Raw genomic sequence first — 15,979 nt, 5'->3', positions numbered from 1 at the left:
AGGGCTCTTTTTTCATGCCACAAGCTTGATCCAAACTGTTCTGCTCTGAAAAGTCTCCAAGGTGTATCAGCATCACATCCACAAGTTTCATGTTGGAGCAACCCAACAGGAGGTGCACACAGTTGTGCTGCTGTAGCAGCAGGAGAAGCTGAGGGGAACACCAGCATTTAAGGCAGAAACAAGGGGGTGGTAACAGATGAGCAAGTGGCAACAATTTAACTCATGGAAAAGCACATGAAAGCAGGCGTGATGCAAAATCTTGCCTGGAATGGTAACTGCTCTTGGATTTTTAATAAGCTTTTATTCATTTGTTTATTTTTATAAGGCAATCTGAAAATAACGGCCCTGATTGAGGAGACCTTTTAAACCAGTGATAGAACACCCACTCAGCAGGTGACTTTGGCATATAGAGAAATTGAAGCACCTGTGTAGGTACTGCCCTGGGTAGTGAGGAACTTAAGCATGCGCTTAAGTTCTTTGTTGGATTGTTCCCAATAGAGACACAGCGTAATGTTCAGCCTTGGCAGTGTCTTTAAGAGATTTCAAATACCTTACTGTGGTAAGTTTTCCCTCTATTTCCTCATATTTCGGGAATCTTCAATATCTTAACTTTAAAAGACCCTGATTTTATTAAGAAGTGCAGGGTTTCATCAGTAAGGTTTGTCTGGACATCCTAGGGGTGAGTCTGCCTGGGAACAATTGGTACTTTTTCGTAATATCCATTGTTGTCCTCTTCTTTGAATTAGATGCCACAAACAACTGAAAAAACACGCAGAGATTAATACAGACATTGTGCACATCTGTAAGTGATGATTTGCATGTGCTTGCACCGTGCTTGTAATGCTCTGAAAATATCTGAAATGCTCTGTAGTATCCTGGTTTATAACATATCCTTCACCACAGTTTACACATCGAGAATGCATGCTGAAAACAGGAAACACACATGCGGAGGGTAGGTAAAAGGGGATTACAGTGTACATATATTCAACAGAATAGTCCCAGTTTAAGAGTATCATAAGCATCAGGCTTGCATAAACAAATCAGGGCTTAACCCACAGATGTATCTAATGACCATATGGATTCTGCATGTTTACAACTGGAAAAAACCCTCTGAGCTTTTCTATTGTTTGCTGACTTTCACCCTATAGTATTAATTTTATTTGTGAAAATCAAGTTATTCACTGGGATATAAAAAGTTCTTAAAAGGAAATGGAGTTATTTAGTATACGCCACAGGACAAGATGTATGGGCCCTGTTCTCTGCTGCCTTGGAGTTCTCATGTCCTAGGTGAGTTACGAGGCATGCAACCAAATGTACAACTGCATTTCTTAAACCAATTTATTGCTTTTATACAATGTTTCTCTTAGATTTCCCCCCCTAACAGTTGGCTCGGAGATTGCAAACTTCAGGATCCTTCCAGCCTGAGGCAGCTGCAGAACTTCATCGCTGCCTGAAATCCCCCGTTCCCCAGGAGCGAAGCATATGATCCCACGTCTGTGCAGCAAGCATGCGGCCCTGAAGCCCCGCCGACCTCCACCTTGCGGGCTGTTACTTGGTACATCTGCCAAGCGAGGTAAAATGCCACCACCAGAGAGTAAGCCAAGCCTGACAGCCCTGGGGGCGACCTTCTGCGGTGCCCAGGCTCAGCTCAGAGGCGGGTGGCGAGGTATGGAGCGACAAGGAAGGGGCCCACTTTGTGTGCGGTGGGTGTCTGTGCTTCCAGCCGTGGCTGTAGGCAACAGCCCTGCTCAGTGTTTCAATGCTGACGGCAGGAAAGACTTTAGCCAAATGGTTGCTTAAAGCAAACTATACTAAGGTACGGCACGTTGTATTTCTTTATGTCTTGACAACTGCTCATTTCAGCCACTACAAAAACATCTCATTGCTGATGGCGGGGGAAGGAATGCTTTAGGCTAGAAAAGTCCATTTATCGAGGGCTTTTTCGCCCCTGTCCCCTGAGGAAATCAGCAGGCGGCAGGCTGGGATGAGCGGGAGAGAGCCGCCGGCTTTGGGCTGTGCTGGGTGGGCTCGCCTCGGGGCAGGACACCTGCAAGGAGAGCGCTTCTCCCGGCAGCAGACGGGACACCCCCGTCCTCGGGGCCTGGGGCAGAGCATCCCCTCCTGTGCCAGCCTGTGCCCCCGCCACGGAGCCTTTGCTTCACGGAGACCCGCGGGGCCGCCCCGGCTGTGCGGGGCTCGGGGCCCGCCGCCGGGACAAGGCGGCAGCAGCGCAGCGGGCGGCGTCCTCGCCCCGGCCCCCGCGGTGCCGGCGGCCGCCTCCGCATCCTCCCTCGCCCCGTCCGCAGCGTGCAATTGCACCGCGGCACAGCGCTCAAGTTCCGCGGGGCGAGGGGTCTCCACCGCCGTGCACACACGGCAAAGCTGGCCTCGGCCAAGGGCGGTTTGGCACTTCTCTCGGTGTTCTCCCCCCCGAAGTGGGGCCGGGAGCCTCCGGGAGGGGGGAGTCGGGGCACGGCGGCGGCTGAAGAGCAGAAGTCCCCCCGGGGCTCGGAGCTCCCTAGCGAGGGGAAGGCGAGGAGAAGGCACCCGTCGGACTGGCTGCGGTGGCGATGCCCGTCGGGGAGGCGTCGGGGCGGGCAGCCGGCTGTGCCGCGGGCAAGGCGGCTGGCCCCGCTGCCTGCGGCCCGGGGGGAGCCCCGCGGCCGGGGACGGCGGGCAGGGGCCGCGGACGAGGGGGTGGCGGGGATTGCGCGCCCGTGGGAGAAACGGGCGAGATCCAGCCCGCTGAGGTCGTTGTGTGCTTAATTGCTTTCTTCTTTTATGGAAATTAATCGCGGCGGCGATGTTTCACGGGGATCCGAGTCTGAAGGGGGAAAAGGGAGATGCTGAGCGGGAGCTGCATCGGGGGTGTCCCCCGGAGCCTGCCCAGCTCTTCGCCGCCGGCCGCCTCCGCCTGTTTGTCAAGCCTTGGCATTTCCTGACAGGTACATTAAAAACAAAACAAAAAATCTCACCCCAATAAGTCGGAGTGAAGTAGGCGATGATTTAGTCACCAAGAAACACCAGCGGAATCAGATGCCAGATCGACGGGTAGACACTGTTTTCCTTAAGAATAAATAAAATTAAGTAAGCCCTCGGTGTGTAGCCCGACTCGTTCGCAGCACCGGCCTGTCTGTCGGCGGGCGGCTGCCCGGGGACAGGACCCGGCCCGCGGGTGCTGTCGCTGCCGAACGGCGCCTCTGCCCTGCGCGCACCGGCCGCGCTCCCCGAGCCTGCGGCGTCGGGAGCCGTCGGGGCGCCTCCCGGGCCCGGGTGCGGGGGTGCCCTGCACCGGGAACCGTGCTCCCGGCCCCTTCTCTCGGCAGAGCCCCTGCCAGGAGCCGGAGCCGGCCCGGGTACCCCCGCGGGTCGGTGCTGGAGCAACACCGGCCGCGCCGACTCCGCTCCCGACCGTACCTTCTCCCTCAGGCCGGGGATCTGGGCGCAGCCTCGGCTACCACTGAAATTTCCCCCTCACCCCCCATTAATTTTAAGGGAGGGTTAGTCCCTCAGCGACCGCAGCGGTCCACCACTGACAGCTCCGGCTTGCAAAGGTCTGAGCCGCTTCGTGTGTGCGTCCCGCACCGCAGCCGCGCAAGGAGTTCCGCGGGAGAGTCGGCAAACCCCGCAGAGCGGCCCGGCTGCCGCCGAGCCGACGGCCCGTGTCCCGTCCGTCCCCCCCCGCCCCCCCGGGTGCATTTCTGTGCTCAGGACGGGGCGGGTGGTCAAGGCTTGCCCCGGGCTGCACTGCCAGCGGAGGAGCTGCTTTAATCTGTTCCTCGCAGCGAGAACAAACAGTGCCTATCTCCCTGCTCCCCTGGACGGAGTCCAGCGCTCCGGATGGATTTTGGGGGGGCGGGGGACAGAGCGGGGGGAGGCTGAGAAGACCGCGATGGTGTCGGCACCGGCGGGACGCGTGGATGGAAGCCGGCGGCGCGGGCTGCGCGCCCGGGCGCCCGCGGAGAGCGCCGCTGCCTCACACCCCCCCCCGCCCCCGTCGGGGCACCGCGGCCGCTGTCTCCCGCGCGGTGCGGGGAGAGCTCCGCACCGGCTGCCGCCGGGACACCCGCCCCAACGCGCCCCGCGGGTGCGGAGCGGGGCCGGAGCCGGCGGCGGGCGCAGCGGGCAGGGCGCCGTGCTGGCCTCCAGGGGGCGCTGCAGCACCGCGGGCCGCCGCCGCCGCCCGGCGCGGAGCTCCGCGCCCCCCCCGCCCCGCCGCACTCCCGGCCGGGCCCCGCGGCCGCCCAGGGCACAGCGGGGCGGCGGGCTCTGCCGAGGCGGAGCAGGGCACCTGCACCTGTGCCTCGCAGGCCGCAGGGTGGCCGTCGGTGGCGGCCCCCGTGCACCGGGAAGGCCAGTGGGGGCAGGAGGGGCCCTCCCGAGGTGGACGCGAAAAGGTGACGCGGAAGCGCAGGGCTCTGGCGGGACCCCGCGGCCTGTGGTCCCGGGGGCGTCACCCCTGCTGGACGGGTGTCCGCTGCCGTGGAGCTCCCCCCGACGTCGGGGCGACCGCGGGCTGCGGCGGGAGCGGAGGCGCCGGGCGGCGCGGCGGTACCGGCCGGGTCTCGCCGCGCACCTGCTGGCCGGGCCGGGCGGCGGAGCGCCGGGGTCACCGGGCTTTGCCCGCCAGCACAGACGTGCGGGGCTGCCGCCGCGCAGCCGGTAGCGGGAGAGCGCGGTTTTCCTCGCTCACGGCGTAGCCGAAACGTACCACGAAGGGCCGGGGAGCAAACAGCTCGGGCAGCGACCCTGCACCGCTCCGTTCCCCTCCCCGGTTCCCTCCGCTTTGAGGCTTTTTCGTTGCCTGGTCCATTTGGGTTTTGGGGAGGTTGTTGTTGTTTCGGGTTGGGTATTTTTTTTTGGTTTTGGGTTTGATTGTGGGTTTTCTTTTCTTTTCTTTTCTTTTCTTTTCTTTTCTTTTCTTTTCTTTTCTTTTCTTTTCTTATTCCCTAACAAGTGCGGGTTATTTTTTCTTGCTGCAAAGAGCAAAAAATGATGGTTCTCCCGAAACAGCCCCCTCCGATCCTTGTGTCCGGGAGAGAACTTCCTTGGCATCCGCAAGCCAGCAGTGCGGGGCGGAAAATGCGGCTGTAAAGCCCCCTTTCCACTTCGTTCCTGAAGCAACCGGCCTCGCTCGAGAAAGCACAACAACGAGGGCATGCGGGTGCCCCCCAGCGCAGTGCCGCAGCCCCCCAGCCCGCCCGCGGCCGGCGAGCCCTCGCCCCGCGCAGGCTCCCGCGGCCGCCCGCACCCACCTCGCACCCGGGCCGGGGGATCGCTCCTTCTCCCGGAACGGTGAACTTCGGTGTCCTCACTGCCCGGGAGACGAAATACTATTTATTTAGGGTGGCTGAGATGTAAAATAGGGCATTTTCGAAGCAGAGCTTTATGAAAAGAAACGAAAAACAGCCCGAGAGCCCGGCGGCCGGCAGCAGCCGCGGGCTGTAACGAGCGCCAGCCTCGGCTGCGCTGCCCTGCGAGGGGACACCTCAAACCTTCCTCTGCCGTCTCCTGTTCCCTCTCTTTGATTAATTTTTTTCCTACTGTGTACTAAAAAAACAAAAAAAAAATAATCCCGATGCAGCCGTCACTTGTGTCCTCTTTTCTTTCGCGGGCTTGAATTAAACGGCACAGAGTGTACCTCGAAAAATTTTCAAAGCTGTTTTTAGATGCCATTTCTTCCGACATCTTTTCATACTTCTCAAAGCCTACCTCCAATCTCCAGTCCAGATTATACAATAAATTCCCCATACATGTGATTTAAATAATGCACAAAACAAGGTAACGTTACAAATAAAAATTCAACCCAAAATCTCTATATGCAACGGACCATATTGCAGCTAACGACGAAAATCAATACAGTGCTTTAATCGAGAAATTTGAAAAGGGTCACAGAGGCCCCATTTAGCAGTAAATTCCCCGGTAATAAATCGAAACTGCTCTCGAAACTATTTGTCTGTTCCAGGCAGGGATTGTGTGCTTAGTCACCGCGCTTGGGGGTACCGCCGCTTCTCTTCTCCTTTTGAATCTGCCTTTAGGCGCCTAAACAGCAGTTAAAGGGCAGAGCCGAGCCGCTGCAGTGTCGGTGCACGGGGCCACCCGGCCCGACGGCCGCCGAGCGTTACCTGCACCTACAGGTCCCCTCGGAGAAGTGGGCGCCCACAAAACGCCCACGCTTTGGGTTTGGGGAGGGGGGTTATTTTAGGTGTTTAAGCAGTGTGTCACGCTGGCCGGCGCTCGACGGGCGGGCGAGGCGGGCGGTGCGGCGCAGGGAGCGCGCAAATTCCCGCGGCTGGCAGCGGGGCGGGGGGCGGCGGGCCGTTCTCGAAGGAAAAAGTCACCTTAGGTGACGCGGGGCGGGGGGGGACAGGAGGGGGGGCGTCCTGCCCCTTTAAAACCCAGTTGCTACCCAAACACAAGTAAACAGTGGGGCCGGCGCGGCGGGGCGGGCCGGGGCCGGGGGCGGTCCCGTCCCGTCCCGTCGGGGCGGAGCAGAGCGGCGCGGCCCCGAGCACGGGGCTGTGCGCGCCGCGGGGTGGGCCGGCGGCGGCGGGCGGGCGGGGACAGCGCTCCACGCCACTCACCGCTGAAATGTGATGGACCGGGCAGGGGGCGGCTCAGACTCTCGCCGAGCCTCGCCGGGGTCGAAGGCGGGAGGCTGCGGGTGGGGTGGCGGCGGTCTATGCCGGGGCCCCGGGACCAGAGCTCCCAGCCGCCGCCTAGCCCTCCGCAACATGCCGGCCGCCGCCGGGCCCCGGCCCCGCTGAGCGCCCCCGCTGTGGATCTAATGTCTCCGTGAAGGTGCCGCGGCCGCCGCCTCGGCTTTTCCCCCGGAGGAGCAGCCGGCTGCGGTAGGTAAGCGGCTCCCCCGACCGCCCTGCCCGCTGCCGTCGGCGGTAGCGGGTCGGCGGCGTCCCGGGGAGGCGTGTGGGGGGGAGTATCGCGGGGTCGCCGGGTTTACTTTCAGTTTGCAGCTCCGCGGCGGTTCAGATGCGGGTCCCCCCCGCACGCCGCGGGCGCGTTGGTGCGGGGCCAGGCGGCGGGGGCCTCCCGGGGTGCGCGGTCGATGTCCTCCACGCGAAATTCCTGGCGGGGAGGAGCCGGTCCCTGAGTGGAGTGACCCGCGGGTCGCGCCGGACAAGTCCTCGGTCCGTGGAAATATACCTGGCTGCGCGGGCAGCGGCGGAGGCGAGTGAGGCGGGCGGGGAGCGGAGGCGGCCCGGAGCCCCCCATCAGCTCACCGGGAACGACCGCAGAGACCTCGGGGCACGGCTCCGGCCCCGGCCCCGCCGCGGGAGGCAGGGGAGCGCCGGCCGGGCCGGCGGCAGGGCAGGCAGGCAGGTAGAGAGGGGCGTACTGCCGAGGCACCGGGCTTAATTTAATTAAGCGCTCTGAATGGCAAGGGAAAAGGAAGTGCCAAGGTTTAAGTAACATCCGTTTTTGGTTGACTTTTCCCCCCGCACCTTATTATAACTGGCCTTAAAATCATGCAGGAAGACACTTCTTGGTCTTTTTTTTTTTTTGTATGCTTTAATGAAGTTACCGCCGAGTACAGATAGGAATAAATATACCGCGGTTCAGGCAGCGGTTTTAAAACTTTCTGCGTTGAAATACCGATTTCGTGTTCCGCATAGTTTTTTCGGACTTGGTTCTTTGGCATGAAAACGAGCGCCCTGCAATGACACCACCACACATAGCCGCAAAACGCGGCTGGGAAGGACGAGGCTCTGCCCTACAGAAATCCTGTGTCCACCTCGGTCATAGCTCAGAGATGGTGGCTCCCAAATCCCTCCGCAACGAGCCGGGATGGAGGCAGGAGCCGCGGTAGCAGCCAGGGAAAAGCGATTTTATTGCCGCTGTGTCTGTTCCTGGCGGAAAGCGAATAGGAACTCACACTACGACATATTTAAAAATAAGTCTCTATATATAGCCAACCCCCACACCCCTCAAAAAAAAAAAAAAAGGGTCGCCATATATAATAGGTGGTATCGATAACACTGTCCCTGGTCTCGATAAAATCACAAACGAGAAAAACTGGGCAGCAACGGAGGAAATCCGGGAGAGCCACGATTCAAGGAAAACGAAAACAGGGGTGGGTAGCGCTGCTGTTCACACCCGACCTCGTTGCCGCATTTTTTTCCCGGAGGGGCAATTCAGTGCAGTGCCACAAACGGGGAGGAAAAGTATTTTAGGAAAAATATCCCAAAGCCTCTTCCCACCGTGAGGCTGCACGGTGCCCCCGGAGCGGCCCGAGCCGTGCGGCCGCTGTGAGGGCTTCGGGGCGGCGGCGGCCCGGAGGGGCAGGGCTCTTGCTTGGGGCGCGGGCTCCGCGCTCGGAGAGTTTCCTTTAGTTTTGAGGTCGTTTGGGGTTTTTTTGTTTAGTTGTTGTTTTTTTTTCTGGGGGGTGTGGGAGTGTCTTTTTTATTTGAGAAATTACGCCCCACCAGTCCCGCCACCCAAATCCCAGGAGGTGCTGGGGCACCTTTGGCCCTACCTCTTGTTTACAGGCCCGGAGAGACCCCGGCGCTTGCTTTCGCTCCGTTGGGGAACAGCCGCCGCTTTTCTGGGTCGTAGCAGCCGCTTGGCTGCTGGAAGTGAACCCCCACCGAAAACAAAAAAAGGAGAGGGCAGGGGCTTGCCCCCCGCGCCGATATCCCCCGGCCCCGCGGGAGGGGAGCGTCTCCCCGGGGGCGCCGAGGGGTCCCCCCGGGCGGTGGGAGCAGCGGGCCCGGCGGTTTCGGTTGAATGGGCTGAGTGAAACCCTCTGACAGTCACACACCGCTCATTAGCTCACGGCCCCACCGCTCCGGCGTATCTCCCGGCCGGGGGACGGCGGAGGGGGTGCGGGAGGCTCCGTCTCGCCGGGGCTGCCCTCGTCCTTCCCGGCCCTGCGTGACGGAGGGAGCCGGCTGCGGGGCAGCGCCGTGCCGGGCGCGCCGGGGAGGCCTCCGGGCCGGCCGCTTTCCTGGCCGCCGATGGGATCACCCGGGCCCGGGCGGGCTACGTGGGGCGGCCCCGGCCATCTGGAAGGGATCTCAGCGCAAAGTGGATTTATTTAGGACCTGCGGCGCGGGGGGCTGGGTAGGAGGTGTGCGTGCGGGGCAGGAGCTCCTTTTCTCTCCCTCGGTTATCTTGATAAATGAGTTGTTGTTGAAGGAAGAAAAATAAGCATCCGAGCTGGGATAAACGCGGGGTTTACCCCCCACTTCGTCCCCACCCGGGCCTGCCTCGGCTCTCCGTGAGCACCCTGCTCCCTCCCGGGGAGGCCCCAGCCAGGACGGGGTCGGGGTCGGGGCCTCCGCGCCCGCGGTGGCCGGGCGGAGGGTGGGAGCGACGCGGGGGGCAGGAGGGAGGGGGCCCCCGGGGGTCCCCGCGGCGGCCGCGGCCCGGGCTGGGCGCTGCGGGGGGACGGCGGCCCCGGGGAGCGGAGCGGAGCGTCCCCGGCTCCGGTCCCGGCTCTGTTCCTGGTGTATTTTTCCACGATTCGTTTAATTTGAATCTTCGGCGCCTTCGGTTGGCTCGGCGCTGGGTTTTCTCCTTTTTACTTTAATTTGGGGTGGGTGTTTCTGGGAGTGATATTTAAAAAAATTTTTTTTTACGCTGTAGCTTCACCGGTCGAAGCGATCGCGCCGGTGAGTCGGTGGCGGCCGCCGGCCCCGGCGGAGGACGGGAGCCGGGGCTGCGGCGGGGCGCTGGGGCCGCAAGAAGGCAGCGCACCGGGGCCGTGCCTAGCCCCTCCTGGCTCCGCCGCCGCGCTCTCTTCGGTAAGGGGGACCACGCTGCTTTCTGTAAAGCTCTCTTTCCCCTCCTTTCTCTCTCTTCCTAGGATCTTCTCCCCGTCTCGAAAGCCCAGAAGAGGCACCAGCCGCACCGCCGGCCTGCGCCCGCCCCGGGAAAATGGGAAGCAAGGCTCTGCCAGCCCCCATCCCGCTGCACCCATCGCTCCAACTCACCAACTACTCCTTCCTCCAGGCTGTGAACACCTTCCCCGCAGCTGTGGACCAGTTGCAAGGTCTGTATGGACTCAGCGCCGTGCAAACCATGCACATGAATCACTGGACATTGGGCTACCCCAATGTGCATGAAATCACCCGCTCCACCATCACGGAGATGGCGGCTGCCCAGGGCTTGGTGGACTCTCGCTTCCCTTTCCCTGCGCTCCCCTTCGCCACACACCTCTTCCACCCCAAGCAAGGGGCCATCGCCCACGTCCTCCCCGCCTTGCACAAGGACAGGCCCCGCTTTGACTTTGCCAACCTGGCCGTGGCCGCCACGCAGGAGGACCCCCCCAAGGTGGGAGAGCTCGCCAAGCTGAGCCCCGGACTGGCCTCGCCCCTGTCGGGCATCAGCAAGCTGTCCCCGGACAGGAAGCCCTCCCGCGGCCGCCTGCCTTCCAAGACGAAAAAGGAGTTCATCTGCAAGTTCTGCGGCAGGCACTTCACCAAGTCCTACAACCTTCTCATCCACGAGCGGACCCACACGGACGAGCGGCCCTACACCTGCGACATCTGCCACAAGGCTTTCCGGAGGCAGGACCACCTGCGGGACCACCGGTGAGGGACCACCGCGACCGGGGCCGGGCGGACCTGGGGTGGGGGGAACCACTCGGGGGTGGTGTGAAGCTGAGCCGCCCCGGGAGCTCTGGGCTGAGCCAGCAGGAGAAACCCCCGGCTCTAACTCCGCGGCCGCGGAACGGCCAGGAGAGCCAAAACCTGCGCTCTGCGTGGGGCGGGCACCAGCGCTGGGGGGGCTGGGGTGAAGCCCCCGGGGCTGTTGTGCTTCTGAAGCGCGGCCCTGGGGGGCGCAGGGAGGAGGACGGGGTGCAGGTGGGCGCTCCCCGGCTCGCCCCCCTCCACCTCCGCACCCCGCGGCCGGTGCCGAGCGGCGCCCGCGGAGGATCCGCGTTGCCTCCGGTGGAGAACGGGCTCGGGTCCCGCTGGCGCAGCAGATGCTGTCCCGATCTGTCACCAGAGAGGGCAATCACTCCTCGATACGAATTATTGCAAATGTTTTGAACAGACAGAGGCGTTTTACCATGATCAGAATTATACGGGAGAGGGAAAATGAAACGGGGAAGGGGAGGGGGAGCCGGGTTTGGGGGAGCGGGGCGCAGGGGCGGGTGGGCCCCGCGCTGCCGGCACCACCGCTCACCCCTCGGATTGCTTTCCAGGTACATCCATTCCAAAGAGAAACCCTTCAAGTGCCAGGAGTGCGGGAAGGGCTTCTGCCAGTCCAGGACCCTGGCGGTCCACAAAACCCTACACATGCAGGTGAGCCCGGCGCTCCCCGGCCTCCTCTACGCGTGTGCCGCCGCCGCGGACCCGGTCCGGCCCGCCGCGGGGCGAGGGGCGACGGCTGCCAGGGGGACGGGGCTCTGGTGCGGAGGGGAGCGAGGGGGCTCCGGCACTTGACGGCTCCGTGCTTCCCCGGGAGAGGGAAGCGGCCGGCGGTTACCGCCGCGGCCGCGGGAGACCCGCGTAAAAACGGCGGCCGCGGGATAGGGGCTGAAAGCCGGCGGGGAGGCGGTTGGCGGCGGGCAGCGAGCCCCGGCTTTGGTTTTGTCCGCGCCGCCGCTTCGAGGCGTTTTTCGTTGAGGACTCCAGCCCTGTTTGGGCGGCGGCAGGCGTAGGGCGGCGGGGGAGCCCGGCGGCGGGGGAGCCCGGCGGCGCGGTGCGGAGCGGTGCAGAGCGTCATGCCCGCCCGCCGGGACCGCCGCGGCCGTCGGCGGGCAGCGGGAGCTCCGGAGCGGGAGGACGGCGCGGCGGCCGTTTTCCCTGCGCCCCAGGAGCGCGAAATGCCGCCAAATCGAGAACTAAAAAAATAACCCTTCTCGGGCAGGACGGGGCGAGTAGAGGAGGTCTGCCGTCCGTCCGGGGCTGCCCTCGCTTCGTGTCCAACCCCGATATTTCAAGTTGTGCGTTGCGATAAGAAAAAAAAAGTGCAGTAATACGTTAAACCAGGTAGTTTGTGAAGGATTAATCCTTTGCTTGCTTCAAATCTGAACAGGAATCTCCACACAAATGCCCCACATGTGGAAGAACCTTTAATCAAAGAAGTAATCTGAAAACTCACCTTCTTACCCATACAGACATCAAGCCCTACAACTGTGAGCAGTGCGGCAAAGTGTTCAGGCGAAACTGTGATCTACGGCGGCACAGTCTAACTCACACCCCGCGGCAGGACTTCTAGAGCAGCCAGGGACCTGCGCCCGCTCCGGCAGCTCCAACTTGCCCATTTTACTCAAGGACTGTGTTGTAGGAACTCACAGACACGCGCGCGCACACACACACACACACACGGAGACCCACACGCAGACTCGGGGCCAAGCTTTCCTACCACACGTCTGCGAAACTCGTTTAGAGAGTGCGGACTGCAGGATCGGCCCCCTCTCCAACCCACACCCAGGCGTAAAGCTCATCTTGTAGATACTCGCGGCTCATTTTAGAGCTCTGTACAGAATGTGGTTTTCTTCGTTTGTTTGTTTCGTATCGTCGTGTCAGATGCACATCGATAACAAATCGGGGAGGGAAAGTGTATTTCAAAATAAATCCTTTTTTTTTTCCAAATACCTCCTGCCTTGTTGTATTATTCCCTGAACATTTGGCCTTTTTTTTTCCTGCTGTGTCAATGCAATGGTAAAGCATATTGAATAAATTTCCTAGCCGGGTAATTGTACTGTCACAACAATTTTGGTGATCGCTTTTGTTTGGCCTGTTTCACTGTCGCTGTTGTGTTATCTATTGTTAAGTAAAATGAAAGTGCCGTATTGGAGAGTTTATAGCTCTATTACTTAATAGTATGAATGTCTAAATATTAACTTCTGTACTTTTTTTTTTATTTTCCCGAACGATTTTTTTTTTTAAAGAAGAGAAAGAAAGAAATACTTGCAAATAAACAGATCTTAGGAAATAATGCATAGAGCCGTTCTTACGCCAAAGCGGCTTATTAGTAACTTATTTGCAATCAGCCCATATATTGTAAAAGTCATCCCTCTCGCGGAGATTGCCGTAGACAGCCTCCTGCCAGTAGACTTTGGACACGGGCAATTCACCCGCGTAGACAGGGACTTTATCCCTCAGAAGACGATTCCTTCCCGTCAGCTCTGGGAGCAAACAGCGAAGCGCAAATACCGCCCCCCCCCGCCCCGGGGCTCATCCGCGGGACCCTCGCAGGGCGGTGACGCTGGCGGCGGGGACCCCTCCCCATCTCCCCACCCTTCCCCTCCTCCAAGCCATCCCTCCACGCCATCCGCGCCGCTCCCGCGGGAGCCACCCGCTGCAGAGCACAGGTCACGGCCGGGGGGGCGGATGGAGGGGCGCCGAGGAGAGGGGCTGTTCCCCCCTCCCGGGACACCCTCGCCCCGCCGTGAGGGCCCCCCCCTTCTCCCTCCTTCCCTTGCCGTTCCTGTAAGCCCCCAGCCACCCCTCCTCGGCGGCCTGGCATGCCCATCCCACGGGCTGTGCACTCGGCACCTGTGCCCAGTAGGCAGGTAGCAGGGTGGTAGCATGGACACACAGCCTCCCCTCTCTTGTCACCCTTGCGAGCCCCTCACCAGTGCCTCACGTCCCCTCTGGGAAGGCCTGGTGACAATGCTGAGGCATTTTCCCTGAGGTGCTGTAGGGTGGCTTGGATGTGCATCCCCTCCTCTGCCACCCCACTGCTCTTGTCATTGCTGGCACCCTCCCTGCGGTGTCTTGGGTAATTTGGGGCCCCAAAAGTTCTTTTCCAGACTGGGGACACCTGTCCTGCCCTACTACCGACAGGGTTAGAATGGCAGGGAGAAACCTTCCTCCTGGCTCAGGGAGCCCTGTCCAGGGAGGGGATAGTGGGGGGAACAATCCCCCTGCACCCAGCTCAGCAGGGAGGTCCTGCTTGGGTCCCACCTAGCAGGGTGCCAGGGCTCCAGGATGGTCCATCTGTGGGTGAGTCACAGGTCCCAGGAGGGCCATGGGAGCAGATACTGACAGGGTTTGGACGGCTGCAGTGTCCTCATCCCTGACCCTTGTTGGTCCTGCAGCAGGGAATCAAACTGCCTGAAACCTGTTAATGAGTAGCAAGTAAAAACCAGAAGCGCCTGAGCTGTGGTCAGGCCATCAGTGCAGAAAGGGCTGCATTGCTGCCTGTGGCTGCTTGTTTATCGCTGTCTGCTGCCTCCATAGAGGGCCACCATGTCCACCCCAGGGCCAGGGGCAGGGAGCCCCAAGCCAAGCCCGCTCTGCCCCAGGCTGAGATAGCCAGGTGAGTTTCCATTGATGTGGCTGACGTGGCAGTCTCAAATGTGGCCAAAATTTTTTAGGTGGTCAGGGCCTATCTCTCCATCTGCTCCTGTCCAGCAAGATGCAGAAGGAAAGAAAAGTTTCTGCAGCCAGAAATATTGGTCTGCTGGCTGAAGAACAGCCTCCCTAGTGAAAGTTTATTTAAGGACCATCTGCTCTCTTCCTCCTCACCCCCTGGGACTTGCACCCTCTCCCTTGCTGGGTGCTGCACCCCTGGGACTGCCTCCTCCCCAGCTGTGTTGGCAGCTCCTGTCCTCCCTTCGCAGCACACTGCTCCTTTCCAAACCTCTCTCCATGGGCATCTTTTGCTCCCTCTTCATGGGCATCTTCCCAGTATCTGATTTCTTCCTGTCTGACTGATTTTTCTATTCCCAGTGCATTCCCGTTCTCCCAGTAGGTTATTTCCTCTAAGTTTCTCTCCCCTTATTGTTCTCCGAGTTCCTGTCCCCAGGCCCTTTTGCATCCCTGGTTTCTTGTTCTCAGACCCAAGTACGCGCAGCAAGGCTGGGATAACTCCATTCGAGTAAACACCCCTGTCAGGATGCATATGGGCTTATTCCACTCCTCCTAGGCCAAGCACGATGTGCAGTTTGTTTAGAAGGAACTTAATCTGATGAACGATATCAAAGGACCAAATTAAAGCGATTGCATGTAGCTAAGGTTTTATTTAATTGTTTGGGTTTGCTTGTTTAATAACCTTCCCTGAGTCTGAGCAGCCACAGACTGTAAATTTATCTTCTGAGGATTTCAAAAGTTCAGCGGCCAGAACAAAGCCCAAAGAGCTGAAAAGGAGCAGGGAGAAGTATTTCTAATAGTTGGTCCCTGGACTGGTTTTTAAATTTAAACCAGTAGCTATCATCTTAAAATGTCAGAGGATGATTTAGTATTTCTCCTTAATATCAATACACTTGCCTATGGCACTGACACGCTCCATTCACTTTTTAAAAGATCATCTCTCCCTGGGAAACTTCAGAGACAGCTATAAAGAACATGTTACAATACACATACGGTTCATCTGTATTAGACCTGTTGGAAAATGAAACAGGTTCTGTAAAGCTATCTGTGGGGCAGGGCTAGGGTTTTTATAGCCATAAAGTGCCATCCTGACTTTCACAATGCAAACACTAAATACACCGATATCCCTGTGACTGCCATTTGTGTCTGCGCAAAGTATCCTCCTTCCCTCTGGAGCTCAGTCCCAGGACACAGCTCGCAGCTCCGCACTTCTGAAGTTTCCTGGAGCTTCCCAAACCATTGGCATCCCATTTCCCCACGTTCCTCTCTCTCCCATTGCCCCCATTTTTTTTTTGTCACTGCTTTTTTTCTTCTGCGCTGGCACCATTCGTTCTACAGCTTTTGCTGTGTTAGAGGCGGCAGCTGCAGTGGGGTAGCAGGGGGAAGGATAAGACATGCTATATACTGGGGAGAAAAAACAGCAGATAATAAGACATAATGTGGCCATAATCTCAATTTTGGGGGTGCAAATCAGATTAAAAAATTATAGTCCTTTAGGTTGCATCTGAAAACTGAGCTCTTAGTACATTAGCTGCTGAAATGGATGCTGTCCGCAGCCGATGGCGGAGCAGCTCAGCCCAGCTATGTGTGCATAATGCTTTTCTATGAGGTCATCTATTACATAGCAACAGCACGCCATGCCATTCCAGACCAGTGCAGACTATTCCCGATGCCAGTGCAGCTTTTCT

General features: G+C 59.6%; 1 protein-coding gene across 4 annotated transcripts; it reads left to right on the top strand.

Moving 5' to 3' along the window:
• Positions 1 to 6,577: 6,577 nt before the first annotated feature.
• OSR2 (odd-skipped related transciption factor 2) lies at positions 6,578 to 12,335 on the top strand. Of its 4 annotated transcripts, none has more exons than XM_054193436.1 (4): positions 6,578 to 6,851; positions 9,827 to 10,553; positions 11,171 to 11,270; positions 12,007 to 12,335. In XM_054193436.1, the coding sequence occupies exons 2-4, from the start codon at positions 9,898 to 9,900 to the stop codon at positions 12,187 to 12,189; spliced, it is 939 nt and encodes a 312-aa protein (XP_054049411.1). In that variant the 5' UTR covers positions 6,578 to 6,851; positions 9,827 to 9,897; the 3' UTR covers positions 12,190 to 12,335. The 4 variants fall into 4 exon arrangements, with proteins under 4 accessions (XP_054049411.1, XP_054049412.1, XP_054049414.1 ...); XM_054193437.1 differs by having other exon boundaries at positions 6,578 to 6,855; XM_054193439.1 differs by having other exon boundaries at positions 12,089 to 12,308.
• Positions 12,336 to 15,979: the final 3,644 nt, after the last annotated feature.

Source organism: Rissa tridactyla, chromosome 2 (genome assembly GCF_028500815.1).
Source record: "Rissa tridactyla isolate bRisTri1 chromosome 2, bRisTri1.patW.cur.20221130, whole genome shotgun sequence".
NCBI lineage: Eukaryota > Metazoa > Chordata > Aves > Charadriiformes > Laridae > Rissa > Rissa tridactyla.
The sequence above is the reverse complement of the archived record's forward strand: the minus strand, read 5'-3'. Positions and strand labels throughout refer to the sequence as shown.

Bases quoted from the DNA above. Each gene is read 5' to 3' on its own strand.
- OSR2 (XM_054193436.1), top strand. From the start codon at position 9,898: ATGGGAAGCAAGGCTCTGCCAGCCCCCATCCCGCTGCACCCATCGCTC. The intron at 10,554-11,170 runs GTGAGGGACCAC...ATTGCTTTCCAG, and splicing joins GACCACCTGCGGGACCACCG to GTACATCCATTCCAAAGAGA. The intron at 11,271-12,006 runs GTGAGCCCGGCG...AAATCTGAACAG, and splicing joins ACAAAACCCTACACATGCAG to GAATCTCCACACAAATGCCC.